This window comes from Salmo salar, chromosome ssa06, assembly GCF_905237065.1.
Source record: "Salmo salar chromosome ssa06, Ssal_v3.1, whole genome shotgun sequence".
Lineage (NCBI taxonomy): Eukaryota > Metazoa > Chordata > Actinopteri > Salmoniformes > Salmonidae > Salmo > Salmo salar.
Genome location: NC_059447.1, coordinates 28,198,748 through 28,220,069, shown reverse-complemented (window position 1 = coordinate 28,220,069; position 21,322 = coordinate 28,198,748). Strand labels below are relative to the sequence as shown.

The 21,322-nt window shown below is 44.2% G+C and overlaps 1 protein-coding gene across 1 annotated transcript in view; it reads right to left on the bottom strand.

The window, feature by feature from the left end:
* Positions 1–14,418, bottom strand: part of LOC106601618 (tumor necrosis factor receptor superfamily member 16) — a 43,481-nt gene extending 29,063 nt beyond the window's left edge. Inside the window, exons 1-2 of the mRNA XM_045720128.1 lie at positions 14,049–14,418; positions 8,062–8,224 (exon numbers count right to left, since the gene is read on the bottom strand). Of these exons, the coding sequence (XP_045576084.1) occupies positions 8,062–8,224; positions 14,049–14,087 (202 nt within the window). The 5' untranslated portion in view covers positions 14,088–14,418. The remainder of the gene's footprint in view (positions 1–8,061; positions 8,225–14,048) is intronic.
* Between the last annotated feature and the right edge of the window lie 6,904 nt (positions 14,419–21,322).

Sequence of the window (21,322 nt, the reverse complement as noted above, 5' to 3'; positions counted from 1 at the left end):
TGGCTGTAAAGGGCAGTAATTTATTCTGTATCTGGCTGTAAAGGACAATAATTTATGCTGTATCTGGCTGTAAAGGACAGTAATTTATGCTGTCTCTGGCTGTAAAGGGCAGTAATTTATTCTGTATCTAGCTGTAAAGGGCAGTAATTTATTCTGTATCTGGCTGTAAAGGGCAGTAATTTATTCTGTATCTGGCTGTAAAGGGCAGTAATTTATTCTGTATCTGGCTGTAAAGGGCAGTAATTTATGCTGTATCTGGCTGTAAAGGGCAGTAATTTATTCTGTATCTGGCTGTAAAGGGCACTAATTTATTCTGTATCTGGCTGTAAAGGACAGTAATTTATTCTGTATCTGGCTGTAAAGGACAGTAATTTATTCTGTATCTGGCTGTAAAGGACAGTAATTTATTCTGTATCTGGCTGTAAAGGGCAGTAATTTATTCTGTATCTGGCTGTAAAGGGCAGTAATTTATTCTGTATCTGGCTGTAAAGGGCAGTAATTTATTCTGTATCTGGCTGTAAAGGACAGTAATTTATTCTGTATCTGGCTGTAAAGGACAGTAATTTATTCTGTATCTGGCTGTAAAGGACAATAATTTATGCTGTATCTGGCTGTAAAGGACAATAATTTATTCTGTATCTGGCTGTAAAGGACAATAATTTATGCTGTATCTGGCTGTAAAGGACTGTGACACTTTCTGACAGAGAAAACGGTGGCCAATTGTTGTGGACTTCAATTCCAAAAATAAAACGCATTGATTTTTGTTCTTCTCACTAACAGCAAATGGTTGCATCTTGTTATTATGTTTTTATGAATAAGCGTGTCCTCATATCCCCCATTTGCACAACATACTTACTTGTCTGCTTGCAATACAATACTACAACCAATAGAAAATGTGCGTGGAGGAAAGCACAAAAATGACAACTATTGCGTCCAAACTGGCACACGCATGTTTTGTGGTATATTTTGTAGCTACGCAATGTTTATAAAGGAGGCCTCTGATGACTATTTCCTGAGCCAGTTGTAGTTGTCTTTATGAAGTTCCATTAGTAGAATGTGCTCTTCAGGAATGTTGGTGCTAGAAGTTGAGCCATGAAGGTGTTGACCCCAAACTGGGTTATTCTCATGCTGAGTGTTCTTAGCGGTACAAAGTCATCCATTAATATTGCATGTTCTTATAGAATTTTTTTCAGATATAATTGGAACCCTGCTGAATTATTCAGAGTCTGTTATTTTCGTGGCTGTAGGAGATGAGAGTGACGTTTGGTGGGAGAGGAGGGGAGAGGGAGGAGAGGGAGGAGAGGGAGGAGAGGGAAGAGAGGAGAGGAGAGGATAAGAGAGGAGAGGATGAGAGGGTGGAGAGGAGGAGAGGAGAGGATAAGAGAGGATAAGAGAGGAGAGGGTGGAGGAGAGGAGAGGATAAGAGAGAACAGGAGAGGATAAGAGAGGAGAGGAGAAGACAGTGGAGTGGAGGGGCAGGCTGGTTTGAATAACAGAACAGCGGGATCCCCACCGGATATAGGGTTCCCCAAATCCCTCTGTACTCCTGTGTGATGCTCTTCTAAATGGGGAACAGGAGAGAGGAGGCATCTTCTGCAATCTGTTCAATGTAGAGCTTTAGAGGCTTCCCTTGCTATTAGAAACAGCAAGTGACGCATGTTTTTGTGTGTGTCTGCATCTGCGTGTGTGTGTGTGTGTGTGTGTGTGTGTGTGTGTGTGTGTGTGTGTGTGTGTGTGTGTGTGTGTGTGTGTGTGTGTGTGTGTGTGTGTGTGTGTGTGTGTGTGTGTGTGTGTGTGTGTGTGTGTGTGTGTGTGTGTGTGTGTGTGTGTGTCAGGACGAGCAGTGAGAAGTGTTGGATGGCAGTTGTGTTCAGTAAGAGAGAGAGAGCGTATTGCTGGTGTGAAAAGCCCTGCAGCAATGTCCCAGTACTTGCCTTGCCTTGTAAGCTCCTCCAGCATGTAAACACAAGCACAGGCTGAGCCTAATATCTCTAACACCTTGTAAACAGCAGCACAGCTTACTACCTGACAACACAGGGTGTCATCTCCCTTACTTTAAACACAGTAGAAACAGAGAATGTGAGAGTTAACGGCATTGAAACATTAGTGGAGGATAAACAGAACAGGATTGGATAAAACAGGCTCATACTGTGAGAACAGGATTGGATAAAACAGGCTCATACTGTGAGAACAGGATGTTATTTCCTCTGAGTTTCCAACTCCAAAATTGGACCATCAAAAAGACCATCAAATAGTAAATATAAATTCATATGTGACAGGGCAATGGAGAGACCTGAGGTTGAGCTCCCTCCACTGACAGGTGGTGGCCCAGGTCCTGAGGTTGAGGTCCCTCCACTGACAGGTGGTGGCCCAGGTCCTGAGGTTGAGCTCCCTCCACTGACAGGTGGTGGCCCAGGTCCTGAGGTTGAGCTCCCTCCACTGACAGGTGGTGGCCCAGGTCCTGAGGTTGAGCTCCCTCCACTGACAGGTGGTGGCCCAGGTCCTGAGGTTGAGCTCCCTCCACTGACAGGTGGTGGCCCAGGTCCTGAGGTTGAGCTCCCTCCACTGACAGGTGGTGGCCCAGGTCCAGTGTTATTGTTCTCACATTTCTCTCAGCAGTCATTTGGCAGTGAGTGGTTCAGATGGTGGTCTGGTCTCTTTATATGGCTCTGGCTAGAGGTAGCAGAGCAGCTCTGACATTGACTGAGTGAGTGGGGCCTTCGATCTGGCGGATAAATAACTGACCTTAGGGTAAATAATGATTTGAAGTAGGACTCAGAGCCTTTGTTTTCTTTTCAGTCAGGCTTGACGGTACAACCTTTCCTCAACCTCCCCAATTATCCCGCAGTGCAACACGCCTCTACCTAATTTTAGCTCGCATGCATAAATCCCTATGCAGTCATGTTATATAAACATGTCTAAACATGACCGTATGCTCCAGAACCACGCACATGTAGGAGAGAGAGAGAGTAAAAATCATTTACCATGCCTGTCACCACCTGAGACCATGCAGAACATTAAGGTTAGCAACATCTTTCCTCTCTTCCTGAATATGATCCTCATGGTTCCTGTCAACCAGACCACCCTCCTCTAGATATCTAGCAGTATGATCCTCATGGTTCCTGTCAACCTGACCACCCTCCTCTAGATATCTAGCAGTATGATCCTCATGGTTCCTGTCAACCTGACCACCCTCCTCTAGATATCTAGTAGTATGATCCTCATGGTTCCTGTCAACCTGACCACCCTCCTCTAGATATCTAGCAGTATGATCCTCATGGTTCCTGTCAACCTGACCACCCTCCTCTAGATATCTAGCAGTATGTTCCTCATGGTTCCTGTCAACCTGACCACCCTCCTCTAGATATCTAGCAGTATGATCCTCATGGTTCCTGTCAACCTGACCACCCTCCTCTAGATATCTAGCAGTATGTTCCTCATGGTTCCTGTCAACCTGACCACCCTCCTCTAGATATCTAGCAGTATGATCCTCATGGTTCCTGTCAACCTGACCACCCTCCTCTAGATATCTAGCAGTATGTTCCTCATGGTTCCTGTCAACCTGACCACCCTCCTCTAGATATCTAGCAGTATGATCCTCATGGTTCCTGTCAACCTGACCACCCTCCTCTAGATATCTAGCAGTATGATCCTCATGGTTCCTGTCAACCTGACCACCCTCCTCTAGATATCTAGCAGTATGATCCTCATGGTTCCTGTCAACCTGACCACCCTCCTCTAGATATCTAGCAGTATGATCCTCATGGTTCCTGTCAACCTGACCATCCCTCCTCTAGATATCTAGCAGTATGATCCTCATGGTTCCTGTCAACCTGACCACCCTCCTCTAGATATCTAGCAGTATGATCCTCATGGTTCCTGTCAACCTGACCACCCTCCTCTAGATATCTAGCAGTATGATCCTCATGGTTCCTGTCAACCTGACCACCCTCCTCTAGATATCTAGCAGTATGATCCTCATGGTTCCTGTCAACCTGACCACCCTCCTCTAGATATCTAGCAGTATGATCCTCATGGTTCCTGTCAACCTGACCACCCTCCTCTAGATATCTAGCAGTATGATCCTCATGGTTCCTGTCAACCTGACCACCCTCCTCTAGATATCTAGCAGTATGATCCTCATGGTTCCTGTCAACCTGACCACCCTCCTCTAGATATCTAGCAGTATGATCCTCATGGTTCCTGTCAACCTGACCACCCTCCTCTAGATATCTAGCAGTATGATCCTCATGGTTCCTGTCAACCTGACCACCCTCCTCTAGATATCTAGTAGTATGATCCTGTCAGCAGTTAGTGATTGAAGGCTGATGGATGTAGTGTAAATGTGCCAATTCAGCCTGAGAAGGCCCCTCCTCTCACATCGAAGTGTTTCGACCCCATTAGATTAGCATCATTAATAATGCAGGTCTGGACATCCTTAAGCTTCTCCTGTGTCCATCCTCTTTCATCTTCTCCTTTGTCAGCACTATCCTGCTGTGTTCTTCTAGGGGACCATGGCCAATGGCCATTTCCCCACTAATGTCAGACAGCTTTCCTTCCTTAACTCTTTTCTCTCTTTCTGCTATGCTAACATAACATACTGACCTTTCACTGGCTCTTGTTTCTCTGTAGGGCTATACGTTAAACGTTCTAAAACATGCATGCCGGTTTCTATTTGTCTTTTAAAACTTGAAACATTTATTTAACAGTGTGTAATTATCGCCACGCTTCAGTTGTCTGCTTGGCTCGACCCCAAGGTTTACAACATCTGTTTGGGGTATTATTAACATTCCTATAATGCTATTATTAGGATATTAAAAAGCGAAGTCATATCTGGTGACAGTTATGTGTTATCCCTCATTAGCTCACCTAGTGTTGTTCGGGGGTCAGTGGAGTAATGCAGTAGTTTCCGCTGTAGGAGCCACTGAGGACTCTCAAACTAATTTCTCCTCATTCCCCCATTACCCACTGATCCACAATCAGTCAGTCCTCTTTTACGCACTCCATTGACTAAGGAAGCTGTGGTTCTCCTCTTTCTATGTCCTTCTCTCTCTCTGTCTCTCTCTCTTTCCCTCTCTCTCTCTAAATCCCCAACTGAACCCCATTCAGTCAGAGGACTTTCTAAACGCTTCATTGACTGGCCTTTTCTCTCTCCATCCCCACTGATCCCCAGTCAGTTGCAGCCCCCTTTGTGATGCTTCACTGAGAAGCAGCTCTGGATGTGCTGTGTCCCATGACAGGCAGAGAGAGAGAAAGTGGAAAGGACTGATAAATATTTTAGCGGTGCTGACGTTGGCAGGCGTCTAGACCTGAAAGGATAGGGCAATGAGGAGGGGAGGTGTTAGCAGGACAGGAAGTAAAGTATCCAGAGAGGAAGAAGAGGTAAATAAAGATGCTCCCATATTTACCATGAAACAGGAAATGGATGCTCTGAATGTTTTTTCACCTTTTAAAATATTAATACTTGTGCTTTATGAAATACTGCTTCTATCTACGTATACAGATTTTGTTATTCAGGTAAAGGTCCGTGTTTTCAGCCACTGACATCCATTTATAACAATCTCAGGCCCTATTTTTGTTAGTGTTTCAGGGATGCATCAAGCACATTAAGATTTTATTGGGACTAACAAAAATGGACAGGCAGAGAACAATTGTAAATTGGCTCAAATTATCACAAACTAATGCAATTCTGCTAAATTGTGGAATGTTTACCACATTATTGATACCATGTCTGTATCGTGGCTCAAGATAATTGTTTTCAAGGGCTTCCCGAGTGGCGCAGCGGTCTAAGGCACTGCATTGCAGTACTAGAGGTGTCACTACAGATCCGGATTCGATCCCGGGCTGTGTAGCAGCTGGCCGTGACCGGGAGACCCATGAGGTGCGGCTGACTTCCGGGTTAAGCGAGCAGTGTGTTAAGAAGCAGTGCGGCTTGGTGGCGTCGTGTTTCGGAGGACGCATGGCTCTCGACCTTCACCTCCCCTGAGTCCGTACAGGAGTTGCAGCGATGGGACAACACTGACAACACTGTTTTCTGCATCCCTGTGTAGGATATCAAATGGGCGTGGCGCACTGGTATAATTAGTCTGTTTAAATGTGTAAAGATGCAGTCATGTAACACCATGCAAGATGAATGAGCAGACCCTGCTCTTTGGTGCTTGATGCTCCCTCAGACCAGTTTTGTCCCTGTTACAGCCGATGAGTCACATAAAGACTGGTAGGGAATGAGAGTGGAGCGCTCACTAGTGCTTTATCATTTCCCATGAAAAAAAGTGACATCATTTATACATTTTAATTTATTAATTAAGGACTCTTAGGGCAGGGTTCAGTCAAACCTTAGAATACAAGTCCATATTAGGATGTCAAGCGGCTCCAGTTTCCTGCTGTAATCCATCACTTTGTGTAATTTGCTGATAATAATGATTAATTAGTCTCCATTCCTCATCCCCTCCTCTTCCATTTCCATTTCCCCTCCCTTCCAGTTGTTCTTTTACCTCTCTATGTATACTCTCTGGTTGGCTGTTCACCAACTGTCCAGCTGCTGTGGATGAGACTTTGATCTTAAACTGCCAAGCTCCAGGAATGTTTGGAGGTTATATTAAATAGTATGTGCATACCATGTCTTTACACAGGCCAGTGTGGTGTCTGTAGGAGCTTGTTATGGTAATACTATACCAAGCAGAAACACAGACCATCTTCTGACTAAATGACTTAATTGATCTAATTTTAGACCTCGTCTGTTCTGTGTCCTGCTCAAATTGTGTTGGAAACATTGGCATTCCTGGGAATTGTAAAGGACCTCAACTGAAGAATACTTTGTCTGTGAATTGTCACAGTTGTGAAAGAAGATCCTATTTGTATGACTCAGTCAACAGAGCAGACCTGACACCAATCAGGAGTCACAATACACTCTGACATTCTGCTCATCCACCACAACCATGCAGTGACCTTTGAGAACTACACTTTGACTTATAGAAGTGCTGTAGAATCCAGCTGACTCTCTCTCTCTCTGGATTCTATTTCTATGCTATGCAGTGACCTATGAGAACTACACTTTAACTTCTACTATGCATCTTAACTACTGTAAAGGACAACAACAGAAAGAGAGTGAAAGAGAAAGAGAGGGAAAATGGTGAAACAAACCCTAAGATGAAGTGCATATGTATGTTTGCATAAAGGCTCTTCCTCTCTGTAAGACGTTCTAGCACAACATTGGCACCTCTCCCGTCCCGTTTTATCCTCCCTCTGAATCAGTACTAATGGTTTTCAGCCTGAGTTGTAAGTGAACACATTTGGCCCCACTTACAGCCATCAAACATAGGAATTCCTGCCTGTTTCTAAATAACACTTTGTTATTAAAGCAGGGACAGAAGGCTTTTTTTAGTAATGTGCAAATTGGACAGTAACATTTTTGTTCAGGCTTTTTTCTGTTTTGATTGGATGGTTTTAGACGGTGGGGTATTAATGTGTAAATTGCTATTGATGGTGTAAATGAGTGCATTTAAGGTGAAATGTATAGTGTAAGTCCAAACAGTGTAAAAAAAGTTGTAATATACTGTATATATACTTTTTTAAATTCATTTTCGGGATATAAAAACACATTCAGTGTGTACTTAAACGACTAAAACCAGACATAAAGTGTGTAAAAAAGATAATGGACCTATATATTTTTGATAACATAATCATTGAGAACTAACAATCCCCAAAATAAAAACTAGACAGTCAGGGAGAATTGAAAATTCTAAAAACAATTAATTTAGCAGTATAGATTTTGTTATTATGTTTGAGCAAAAGAACACAACATTAGCCATTCTTTACCCCGCCAAGATGGGGGCTTCGAAAATTATGACGCGCTGACGGCCAACCGCGCCCCCTGACGCGCCCCCTGCCGCGCCCCCTGCCACGCCCCCTGCCACGCCCACCACCTAAGCCCCTTTTTGATCCAGAAGAAAACCTCTAGTTGTGCAACTGAAAATAGCTGTGTGTGCGTGCCTGTGTGCATGTGCATAATACAGTATGTCTGTATAGATGTGTACTTGTACATTTGAAGGATGAACTCACTGTCAAGGCACTGGGCGCAGACGGTCTGGTTGGCACCACACCTCCTCACCACCCCCTCTCCAGGTGGGCACACCTCGCAGCACTCTCCACCCTTGGTGTACTGGCCTGACTCACAGGGCACCTGCACCGCCCGCTCCGTCTTAGAAGCCACCAATACCCCAACCTGGCACAGACAGAGGAACAGACAGAAGGGTGTTAAAGCAGAGTTCACCCATAATACTGGCTCATAGAGGGGAACGTTTTGGAGGCAAAAATGACAGACAGATGTGTATTACAATCATGTTCCTAATCTAACCTCGTATCATGATTCGCAATAAATAATTTAGTCTACATTTAAATCACAGACAAATTCTTCTACAGAGCAATACATTGTCCCATCCTCAGAGAGCCTTTAAAGGCACATAAAGGCAAGCCTCAAGGTGCTCACCCATGACTGGTCCAAGTAACACCTATAAGCATATGTGCCTTTCACACTGAAGCTGTCAGTCTGCAGGGTGTTTACAAAGGCTCCTGAACCCATTCATTTATAAGGAGAAGATCTACCTTTGTTTTTCTAATACTTGATTTGTGTTTTCTTCCCCATAGGGGTTACTCTCCTCCTTATTTATTCGCTTGTAGTGCAAATGTTAGTTGAATACTGCTGGCTGGAGCGTACTGCAAGTCCAGGCGGGGCTGTTTCGGGAAGTAAAGCATTTGAGGAGCTTAACTTTTTCTTTAAGGCCAAGACAAACGGAGCTGTCTATGGGGCTATTGGTCAGACTCAGTACTGTTGATGCAGGCCCTGGGAGAGTTAACGTCCTTGTTTTTCTCTCTAATTGCTAGGTGTGGTAAAAGACAGATTCCTCTCTGGAATTTGCATAACAAGTCCTCATATTGCGCAACTTAAAACTATAAATTCACACACGCACGCAAAGGCCTACACACATCCTGCTTCCTGCTACACACAATCTTCTCTCTGTCTCTTTTTATTTCCACTCTTTTTCTCACTGCCTCTCGCCACTTTCCCTCTCTCTCCCCTTCTTTGTCACTTCCTCTCTCTCACTCTGATATAAATGCCAAACAGCTTCACAGGCACAGGACTAAAGCATGTTTTCATACATACAATACATTTAAATAAGGAAACAATAATGTGAAGCACATTCTGAAGTCATAATCATCAAAACCATTAGACTCAAACGCTTTAATGTTTAATGCCTCACATTTTACTAAGAAAAACTGCTGGTCTCTCTCTCACTGAGATGCCTTCTCTCTCTCTCTCTTTAACTGTCTCCCTCTCTCCCCCTCCCTCAGCCCCTGCTTTCATTCAGAAACAGATGCACTGAGAGCAGCCGCCAGCACAGCTCTCTCTCTCTCTGTCCATTGACTCTCATCCGCGCTGTACATTTCTCCCTCTCTCTCTTCCCTCTCTCTACCTTCTCTGTGTGTGCGTGCGTGTCTGTGTGTGCGTGCGTGCCCCCCCCAGTGATATCCCCCACATAATCTCAAACCCTCTCAAGGGCGCAACTTTGGTTTTAGAAGTGGGGGGACATAACTTTTTTATTTAATTTTTATCCAGTCGGATAAACACTCCAGTCTACCCGACCGCTTGGAGGCATCTGCATGGTCCTAAAGCACACCGTTGCATCGTTTTGTACCACAATCCAATGATAAAACTGAGGAGGACAAAAATGCAATTTCAGAACCCCCCCGTCGTCCTCAGTGAAAGTTACACCTGTGACCCCTCTACTCTTGGCATGTCTCCCTCTGTTGGGGAATTACCCAAAGCATTGTTAAACCACACATAAGCATATTTTCTTATCCTTACTAATTTATGCAAACCTTGGCTCTAAACCTCTGTTTTTATTTGAATATGGTCTTACACTATAATCACCAGGTCGGTGAATGTGAACTTGGAATGCCGCCCAAACCCCCAAGTTTATCTGTATTTGTGTGCATCTTGTCAGTGAAATAAACTGGCAATTTACCAGCTTCACCTCTGATAAGGAGCCTGCTACTCTCAACGTGATCTGAGTGACTGAAAGGTGCTGCATAGTCAATCCGACGTCTGCATTGGCCGTGCAGCATTTAGGGTGATATGGCCTCTGCAGAAGTCAGGGTATTCATACTTCTTGAGCTTAGCGGAGCAGCGCCGAACTGTTGTGAAGGAAGTTGTCAAGGAAGTGAGTTTGTGTTTATACAGGACCTCCTGACCTACAGTTGAAGTCGGAAGTTTACATGCACTCATGTTGGAGTCATTAAAACTCGTTTTCAACCACTGCACAAATTTCTTGTTAACAAACTATAGTTTTGGCAAGTCGGTTAGGACATCTACTTTGTGCATGACACACGTAATTTTTCCAACAATTGTTGACAGACAGATTATTTCACTTATAATTCACTGTATCACAATTCCAGTGGGTCAGAGGTTTACAAACACTAAGTTGACTGTGCCTTTAAACAGCTTGGAAAATTCCTAAAATGATGTCATGGCTTTAGAAGCTTCTGATAGGCTCATTGACATCATTTGAGTCAATTGGAGGTGTACCTGTGGATGTATTTCAAGGCTTACCTTCAAACTCAGTCCCTCTTTGCTTGACATCATGGGAAAATCAAAATAAATCAGCCAAGACCTCAGAAAAACTATTGTAGACCTCCACAAGTCTAGTTCATACTTGGGAGCAATTTCCAAATGCCTGAAGGTACTACGTTCATCTGTACAAACAATAGTACGCAAGTATAAACACCATGGGACCACGCAGCCGTCACACCGTTCAGGAAGGAGATGCGTTCTGTCTCCTAGAGATGAATGTACTTTGGTGCGAAAAGTGCAAATCAATTCCAGAACAACAGCAAAGGACCTTGTGAAGATGCTGGAGGAAACAGGTACAAAAGTATCTATATCCACAGTAAAACGAGTCCTATATTGACATAACCTGAAAGGCCGCTTAGCAAGGAAGAAGCCACTGCTCCAAAACCGCCATAATAAAGCCAGACTACGGTTTGCAACTGCACATGGGGACAAAGATCGTACTTTTTGGAGAAATGTCCTCTGGTCTGATGAAACAAAAATAGAACTGTTTGGCCATAATAACCATCGTTATGTTTGGAGGAAAAAGGGAGAGGCTTGCAAGCCGAAGAACACCATCCCAACCGTGAAGCACAGGGGTGGCAGCATCATGTTGTGGAGGTGCTTTGCAGCAGGAGGGACTGGTGCACTTCACAAAATAGATGGCATCATGAGGAGGAAAATTATGTGGATATATTGAAGCAACGTCTCAAGACATCAGTCAGGAAGTTGAAGCTTGGACGCAAATGGGTCTTCCAAATGGACAATGACCCCAAGCATAGTTGTAAAGTTGTGGCAAATTGGCTTAAGGACAACAAAGTCAAGGTATTGGAGTGGCCATCACAAAGCCCTGACCTCAATCCTATAGAACATTTGTGGGCAGAACTGAAAAAGTGTGTGTGAGCAAGGATGCCTTCAAACCTGACTCAGTTACACCAGCTCTGTCAGGAGGAATGGGCCATAATTCACCCAACTTATTGTGGGAAGCTTGTAAAAGGCTACCCAAACGTTTGGCCCAAGTTAAACAATTTAAAGGCAATGCTACCAAATACTTATCAAGGTGTGCGCTACTGGTGGAGAAGTCAGGTGCAGGAGAGGAGAGAGTTGTGAACAGGCACACACTTTATTAAGGCAGAGGCAAAATAAACCGACAGACGCCACTGCGTCAAAACCTCCAGCCAAAGTTAAAAGTGTAATGCGCGAAACAGTCACAAAATACGAGCAAATGTTGTACAATAAACATCCCTCGAAAAAGCCACAGACAAACGGGGAAAAACCCAGCCTGGCGCGTACACACAAACACGTAACAAAAAACAATATCACACAAAGACATGGAGGGGAACAGAGGAATAAATACATGCAGTGTGATTAGGGAATGAAAACCAGGTGTGCAGGGAACAAGACAAAACAAATGGAACAATGGAAAAATGGAGCGGCGATGGCTAGAAAGCCGGTGACGTCGACCGGGGAACGCCGCCCGAACAAGGAGAGGGGCCGACTTCGGCGGAAGTCGTGACAATACTAATTGAGTGTATGTAAACTTCTGACCCACTGGGAATGTGATGAAAGAAATAAAAGCTGAAATAAATCATTCTCTCTACTATTATTCTGACATTTCACATTCTTAAAATAAAGTGCTGATCCTAATTGACCTAAGACAGGGAATTTTTACAAGGATTAAATATCAGGAATGGTGAAACTGAGTTTAAATGTATTTGGCTAAGGTGTATGTAAACTTCCGACATCAACTGTACCTATCATCAACCAATCATGTCAATGAGGACCTATACGGAGCCCTCCGCATTGTCACAGAATTTGAGACGCGCACAGCGATGCGGTACGGAGCTCATTTTTGTCTCTGCATGCCTCCCCTCCGTAGACTCCGCAATTGCATCACACCATCCATACGGAGCCTCCGACCACATTTTCGGATCAAGCATAAATTGGCTTTAAGTCTTTAACTCAAACGTGTAGAATAAGACAATGCCCTCACAGACACACACACACACACACACACACACACATGTAAATGCACACACCAGGTCACATCCCCAGCCTTGAGATGCCTGCTTTGCACTCTCCCCGATTTCATAGTCAATTAGAGACTATTTCTGAATCTAATTCTACAAACATGCTCTATACTACCACAATGTTGTAAAGAAGCTGTCAAAACAGACTGCTCCTGAGTCATGTAGAGGGCTGTTCACATGGTGAGTGAGTGAACAAGCCTTATTAGACCAGCAGGTCTTGAAATATCAGGAGCCTATGACAGCCACTCAGCAAATAATAGCAAATAGTTTGTAATCATCCCCATCACCATTATCATTATCATCACCCAACTATCGAAAATTCACATGCATGTCATGAATTGCTCAAAACTTTCTGAACTTCAGATAAGTCACTACCTCCACTTCAACAGAAGCCTACTGCCAAAAAAAAGAAAATATGGGTATTTTAGGATTTCATGACAGGTTCATTCATAAAAACTGTTATTAGATCACATACGGACTGAAATGTTAAGGGTTTCATCAGTCATCAGTAAATGGCAGCGATCGGTTTCATATATGCATACTCAGTGTTGGGGAAGCTACTCTGAAAATATATTTTACCAAGCTACCAATTACTTCACACTGGAAGAAGTTAAACTGGGTATATGGGTGAAGTAGGCAATCATTTTTTTTCCAGCATTAAACCTGCCTAATTCTCACTTGAAACATTCGTTTTTTGGTTTCTTAGGCTAAATTACACATTCTGTTAACATATGACCTCAATTGCAATTTGTTATCTATGGCATTTTAGGTGCACATATTAACGTTTTTTAAGAACTAGTTTGGATGTAGTGAACTACTTTTTCAAAGTAACTTTAGTTAAGTCAAATATATATTTTCTTAAGGGTAGCTTTAGTGTAGTTTAACATCTTCCAGTGTGAAGTAATTGGTAACTTGGTCAACAATATTTTCAGAGTAGCTTCCCCTACACTAAGTATGCATATTTACCGATGACTGACCAAGCCTTTCATTTCAGTCCGTATGTGATCTTATCACAGTTTTGAATGGACGGACCTGCTATGAATTCCTACATTGTAAAAGGAACCTTGGGCTATGGCACCTGCCTATGAAAACCTTCCAGGATGGTTGTTCTATAAAGGATTCAGATGAAGAGCATAGGGAACTATAACTGTTATTATGATCAGTTCTGAGATGGGGGTGGTAATCACCTTCCCTCCAGCAGCTCTCCTCAGATTAGTATCGTGACTAATTTGCCAGCATTAGATGGAGAAATACGAGGGACAGTGCAGGGATCCCCAGTCCAATGCAACTACAGTGTTATAACGCAAAGTAATAAAATGCAAACAATGAACACGTTTCTCCCATGCTACCTATTCAATCAAAATGAAATATATCTTTATGAAATCAGAGTTATAAATCATGCCACTACTCACCACTCCAAACAACATCACCAATGATAAGGTACCCGCCATGCTTCGGTTTCCTACAGTGTCATAAACAAATAGACTATACTAAATGGATACTGCAAAGGAACATACAGGACGAATTGTTCATTTTAATTCCAGTGGAAATTCTTTATCAATGAGTCCGCAGTGAATTCCCCATGCTCTTCGCTGCCGTGTAGCGTTCGAGACCTTTTGAGAGTGAGATGCGTCGCATTAGTAGTTCACTGGTGCGTGCGTGCAGCGTCCAGGCGCAGACTGACTGTACTAAGCGCTATCCAGCAGTGCACTGCGGAGGCAAGAGTCGTGCACGAACTGAAGAGAGGCACGTCCACTCTTTCCCGATTTACCCTGTGACTTCTACAGTAGACGACTTGAACGATTTACACCTGGGATCATCAACTAGATTCAGACGCGCGTCAATTTTTTCTTGAGTGGAAGGTTGGGGGGCAAGAACATAATAACAAATAATTTGTAGACTTCAAATTGACCGCATTAAGCCCAAACAGATATAATATTTGACTAAAACATTATAATTCCAAACCTTGCTTGCATTTGTATATGGTAATGTGTCTCTATATTATACATGGAAATACTTGGGAACAGATATTCCAAATTAAAATAACTTGGAGCTGATTTACATTGTTTTATGTCCAACAATGAAAATGCAACAAAAAAAAACATAAAAAAACACCTGCAGTACAAATTCGGCACTCGGGCCGCCAGTTGGGGAACCCTGATCTACATAGACAAGAGACACGGATCAACTGGAGTCACTTTTCTGACACTTCATCTATCTCTCTCTCTCGCTTTCTCTCTATCGCTCTCTCTCGCGCTCTAGCTTTCCCTCCAAAGTGTTGCATTGCATGTTGTTTGCCAAAGAAAGCATCCCCGGAAATCTACCTGAAATCTACTGGGTAGATGCGTTTTTCACATGCAGTTTTGTTGATCATTTCTGATTGATGTGGTCTGTATTACTGCGTCAACTGTATATTAATGAATGAATTTCATGAGCTGGTGCACACCCCAAAAGTTGGTAGAGGTGCTGACCAACGGCGAGCAAACTAAGCAACAAAAAAAAGAGAGTCGCATACTCTATATACAAGCTCCCGGTAATGTATTGGGTAAACCACTAACGTTTTGGCATCACTGTGCCTTCTTCAGGGTCTGGTGTCAAGCACATCATCATTCTAGGCACAGCTTGATTCTTGCGCTTTTTACATGTTCACCTAGTAGGCTACGGTACGTAGGCCTATAGCCTACAATATTTACCAGCTGCACCCCAAAAATTAAATATATACAGTATATGTAGCGAACAAAAGAAGTGGGAAGCAAATCCAGACGTGAAAGGCAAACACCCTGCTCAACGCGCCAATAGGGTTAACCCACTTGGTGGGAATTGTAAAGTGGCTCATATATTGAGGACCGCCATACTGCCCCTTTCGAGCCGGCAGGCACGTCGACTTTCTTTCAAACCCCTTCACAAGTATCTCTGCCTTTCGATGGCCCAACGGCCGCCACCCGACTTGACACCAACGTAGTGAACAGAGGGATCGGCAAGCGAATCCTGGTCTCCGGCGTGAAAGGCAAACCCCCTATGCATCGCGACAATAGGGTTAACCCACTTGGTGGGAATTGTAACATGGCTCAAAGAGCTAGGCTTTTTACCAGCCACACCACAGTATCTTACACAATATAATGATGCACCACAAGAGGGAGACTGCTTCACTTGCATAGTTGGTCATCCCTGAAGTAACACTACTGTGAATGATCAGACTATCAAGGTAAGACAGTTCAATGAGGGATGTGCACTTTCAAGAAAGAAACAACTGAATTAATATTGACTCATGCTTTACAATCCATTTTATAACATAATTTCATGTCATGTAATTTCATACCAAGGCTTACAACCGTTGACCTACCACTTGTACTTATAGTACCATGACACAATGCCATATGGTAAGTGAATAGAGTGAGCGAGAGTGTGAATTTTCAATTGAGCAATTATGCTCATACACACACCTCTGGGATATGCTCTGTATTGAACCTGTCCATCAAAGCAGATCACATGGTCCATTATGTGGAGTTTTTGGACAGGCTCCATAGTCCTTGATGGTACACTACATTTGGGAAGGCCACTGAAAGACCACTAATGCACATCTGAGTTCTATAATTGTGTTTACTGCTCATTGAGGTATTTACACTTAAATGCAAACCAGTGTTGATGGCTATTGATCTCAGACAATTTGGCCAGCAGAAGCCACCAATCAGGTTGCAGCACACTGAACCTGCTACCGTCACGTCCCACCTCCACTCTAACCTTATTGTCCTCCTGACCCTGTTTGGCACCACCCCTTCTGTACCTATCAGCTGAGGGGGTCTGCTCTACTCTATGGGCTGAAGCCCCCTTGTATTGGCAGGCTGGTTGGGTTTCACTGTTGAGATCTGAATACTCTCCTTTATTGATCTCTGGACACATCAATGATCCCACATCCTCCCAGAAGACCAGCCCCCACTCCTCACACCCCCATGTCCCTCATCCAGAGGACACGGACCAACCAGTCACTTTAATCTAAAACATTGCATAGGAAATACACAAGTAAGAAAGTATTCTACTGTGTCACTGACATTTACAGATGGTGTCACTCAAGTTGTTTTTTGTTTGTATACATGTAGCCACAATATGACTCTTAAGACTATATTATTATCCATTATGGTAGGTGGTAGGCCTACCATAGTTTGTTGTCATACACTTGGTTGGTTTGTTAAGATGATTGCCATGGCAACTTGCTAGTGGATAAACAGCCCATTGAAAGAGGTGATGATGAATATGATGGTGATTACATGGTTATGGAGGTGTATAGAACTTATAGCTGAAATGTAGCTATCCAACTGGCCATAAATAGAAAAAAGCGAGTGAATGAGAGCTCTTTAAGTAGTGTTATGTATATGCTGCTGGTGTGCTGACAAGGCCTTCTATGAGTCATACATTATTCTCTCCCCACATATCCTGTTCCTGTCCTTATGATTAGTCAGCATACTGTAAGCCAATGTCATTCCACTCGGCAAGGTCACTCATAAAATACAGTCTTGATAAAGATTTGATGAGGCTGAACGTTTTAAAGGTTTGAATTGGTAAAGTAGCTGAATGGCCTATTCATTAGAATAAGTAATGAAACATGATAAGTTTCTTAAAGTACCTTACTCATGACTTTGCCTCATACAGTCTGTTACAGTTTGGTATGGTAACATGGACAGTCTCACTAAGAGACTAGAGAGGGTTGTGCTGAAAGCCTCAAAGATTACTGGCTGTCCTGGGACCTTCCCTCTGTGAGCTTACTGTACACCAAGCGCACCTTCAAATGTGCGGAAAAAATAATCAACGACCCCTCCCATCCATCCAATTACCTCTTTCAGCCCCTCCCCTCTGGTAGGCACATAGGTCATTCACCACCAAAACTGAACGTTTTAAAAACAGTGTTTTTCCCGCAGCAATCAGATCTTTGAACTCCCTTCAATAATATAGAGCTACACTAGATGGCCAAAGGTATGTGGACACCCCTTCAAGTTAGTGGATTCACCTATTTCAGCCACACCCGTTGCTGACAGATGTATAAAATCAGGCTCACAGCCATGCAATCTCCATAAAAAGACAGTGGCTGTAGGATGGTCGGTACTGAAGAGCTCAGTGACTTTCAACGTGGCACCGTCATAGGATGGGACCTTTCCAACAAGTCAATGTATCAAATTTCTGCCCTGCTAGAGATGCCCCAGTCAACTGGTGTTGTTATTGTGAAGTGGAAACATCTAGGAGCAACAATGGCTCAGCCGTGAAGTGGTAGGCCACACAAGCTCACAGAACAGGACCCCCGAATGCTGAAGCGCGTAACTCCTATTAATCATCTGTCCTCGGTTGCAACACTCACTACCGCATTCCAACCTGCCACTGGCAGCAACATCAGCACAAGAACTGTTCGTCGGGAGCTTCATGAAGTGGGTTCCCATGTCCAAGCAGCCGCACACAAGCCTAAGATCATCATGCGCTATGCCAAGTGTTGACTGGAGTGGTGTAAAGCTCGCCGCCATTGGACTCTGGAGCCGTGGAAACGCGCTCTGTAGAGTGATAAATCCCGCTTCACATCTGGCAGTCCGACGGACGAATCTGGCATTGGCGGATGCTAGGAGAACTCTTCCTGCCCCAACGCGTAGTGCCAATTGTAAAATATGGTGGAGAAGGAATAATGGTCTGGGGCTGTTTATCATGGTTCGGGCTAGGCCCCTTAATGCTACAGAATACAATGGCATTCTAGACAATCTGTGCTTCCAACTTTGTGGCAACAGTTTGGGGAAGGCCCTATCCTGTTTCAGCCTGACAATGCCCCCGTGCAGAAATGGCTTGAAGAGATTAATGTGGAAAATCTTGACTGGCCTGCGCAGAGCCCTGACCTCAACCCCATCGAACAACTTTGGGATGAATTGGAACGTCGGCTGCGAACCAGGCCTAATCGCCCAACATCAGTGACCGACCTCACTAATGGTCTTGTGGCTGAATGGAAGCAAGTCCCCGTGGCAAAGTTCCAACAACTAGTGGAGTTAGAGCCTATCAGCACAGTGTACTGGAGTTAGGGCCTATCAGCGCAGTGTACTGGAGTTAGAGCCTATCAGCACAGTGTTCTGGAGTTAGAGCCTATCAGCACAGTGTACTGGAGTTAGAGCCTATCAGTACAGTGTACTGGAGTTAGAGCCTATCAGCACAGTGTACTGGAGTTAGGGCCTATCAGCACAGTGTTCTGGAGTTAGAGCCTATCAGCACAGTGTGTACTGGAGTTAGAGCCTATCAGCACAGTGTACTGGAGTTAGAGCCTATCAGCACAGTGTACTTGAGTTAGAGCCTATCAGCACAGTGTACTGGAGTTAGAGCCTATCAGCACAGTGTACTGGAGTTAGAGCCTATCAGCACAGTGTACTTGAGTTAGAGCCTATCAGCACAGTGTTCTGGAGTTAGAGCCTATCAGCACAGTGTACTGGAGTTAGAGCCTATCAGCACAGTGTACTTGAGTTAGAGCCTATCAGCACAGTGTACTGGAGTTAGAGCCTCTCAGCACAGTGTACTGGAGTTAGAGCCTATCAGCACAGTGTACTGGAGTTAGCGCCTATCAGCACAGTGTACTGGAGTTAGAGCCTATCAGCACAGTGTACTGGAGTTAGAGCCTATCAGCACAGTCTACTGGAGTTAGAGCCTATCAGCACAGTGTACTGGAGTTAGAGCCTATCAGCACAGTGTACTGGAGTTAGAGCCTATCAGCACAGTCTACTGGAGTTAGAGCCTATCAGCACAGTGTTCTGGAGTTAGAGCCTATCAGCACAGTGTACTGGAGTTAGAGCCTATCAGCACAGTGTACTGGAGTTAGAGCCTATCAGCACAGTGTACTGGAGTTAGAGCCTATCAGCACAGTGTACACTGAGGCTGGGACCGGGCAGGTAGAGGCTGATCTCAGAGGTGGACTGTTCCGTATGAGGTCACAGCCTGGTGTGCATTTCAGCATGGAGTGGAGAGAGTGGACACCACATGTGTGTATCTATTGTTATGAAGGAAATAGGTTATCACCTGAGAATGGTTACAGAAAAGCCCAACATCTAAAAACAAGAAATATGGTTCCCTTACATAAAAGAGCAGCGGTTCAAATGTGGACTTTAGCCAAGACTGCAGCAGGGGAGCATTTTTCATTGGCCAGCCATCTTTGTGTTGTCACATTAATTTTGGCATTTACCGTAACCCTGACAGATTGATGGATTTCTGTGTTCAGATCGGATGTCAAGGGTTCAAAGAGGATGATGAAAAAGGATGCACAAAATGAGGATCCCATCAGGACCATTATATAAATGCCCCCTCTCCCCCTTAAAGTGTTATTATAGGAACCACATTCAGGTGGAGTTGCTTAGAAACCTGAAGATTCTTCATTGTTCTGAAATCTGTTTTCATTAGAACATCAGGTTATTGGGGGGGGGGGATCCGTGCATGACTCCATGCTCCCCCCTCAATCATAATGCGATGCTAAGTGCATTAGTTATGTGTTAATTAGCCCTCTCGTTAATGGGCTGACTAATGATATCCATTCTGTTTTGGGGCCTGCGGTCAACAAGTCCAAAATCACAGATGACTTTATCTCTCCCTCTGTTTCTTTTAGGGAATATTCCTTTGTTCTAGTTGTGTGTGCATGTATAACTCTCCCCTGTGAGTATTTTGCTAGATTGAGTCATGTTTACTATGCTTTGTACTGTGCCGAATTCCTCTAACTGACATGGACAGTGAATTCAAATGACAGCTCTGTATAAAATCAAAGGGAAAAATCAAAACGCATAGAACATGTTATACAGCACCCTTCATCATGCATTGTGTGGCTATACTGTATCTTCAAAGTGTAAACTCATACCTCATGTCTCGAGTCACAGTCCTCCTCTTACATCTGTGAGGCCAGTGGGAGTTGGGCTGGGGCTGGTAGGAGGCACTAACCATGACCAGACTTTGACCCAATCTACCCCTTGACTCTGTGGCTCAGAAGGGAAAGCTAGTGCAGAGTTATGGGTCATATTATAGCTCCCTGAGATGCTCATTCTATCTGGGAGGAGACAAGGGAAACCAATCCAACCACTGTCCAAGCCCAACCGTTGTCTCCACACAGCCCGTGATGGTGCAATGTGTTTACACTGACTCGACCCACGCACCCACTAACACCACCTTTCTCAGCTGACTAACCCAGCACCCACAATACTAACATAAACAATGGGCAGGTGTTATGTAATGGTTCTGAGTAGTTGTAAAGTCCCTCGACCCTGTTCCTGGTTACAAGCCTGGCGACAGGCCCATGTCGCCCTTCCGGCTCACGCCCGCTCCCCTGCTGTTATCTCGTAAGGCAGCAGCACGAAACCAAACAGAATCAGTGGTCAGGGTTGTGGCAAGGTGCACTGAGGCTGTGGAGACCAAGTTGTTAAGCACCTGACCTGTTAGAGGGGATGATCCTGAGGATATCACAGGGAAGTGGCCATGGCTCCCTGTGTTTGTACAGGTGATAGAGACAGACCTGTCTATTACAGTATGGTCTATCTGGCCATTAGAGCATTGAGGAGTGAGAGGGTGTCAGACAAATACAGACATGGTGGTCCTCTGTTGGCCCTGAGGATGTGGTCTGAGAATTCAGCAAACAGGATGGAAGTCCAGTGTGCCCCTGACATACCCCAGATGTAAGAAAGATGTTGTCTGTAAG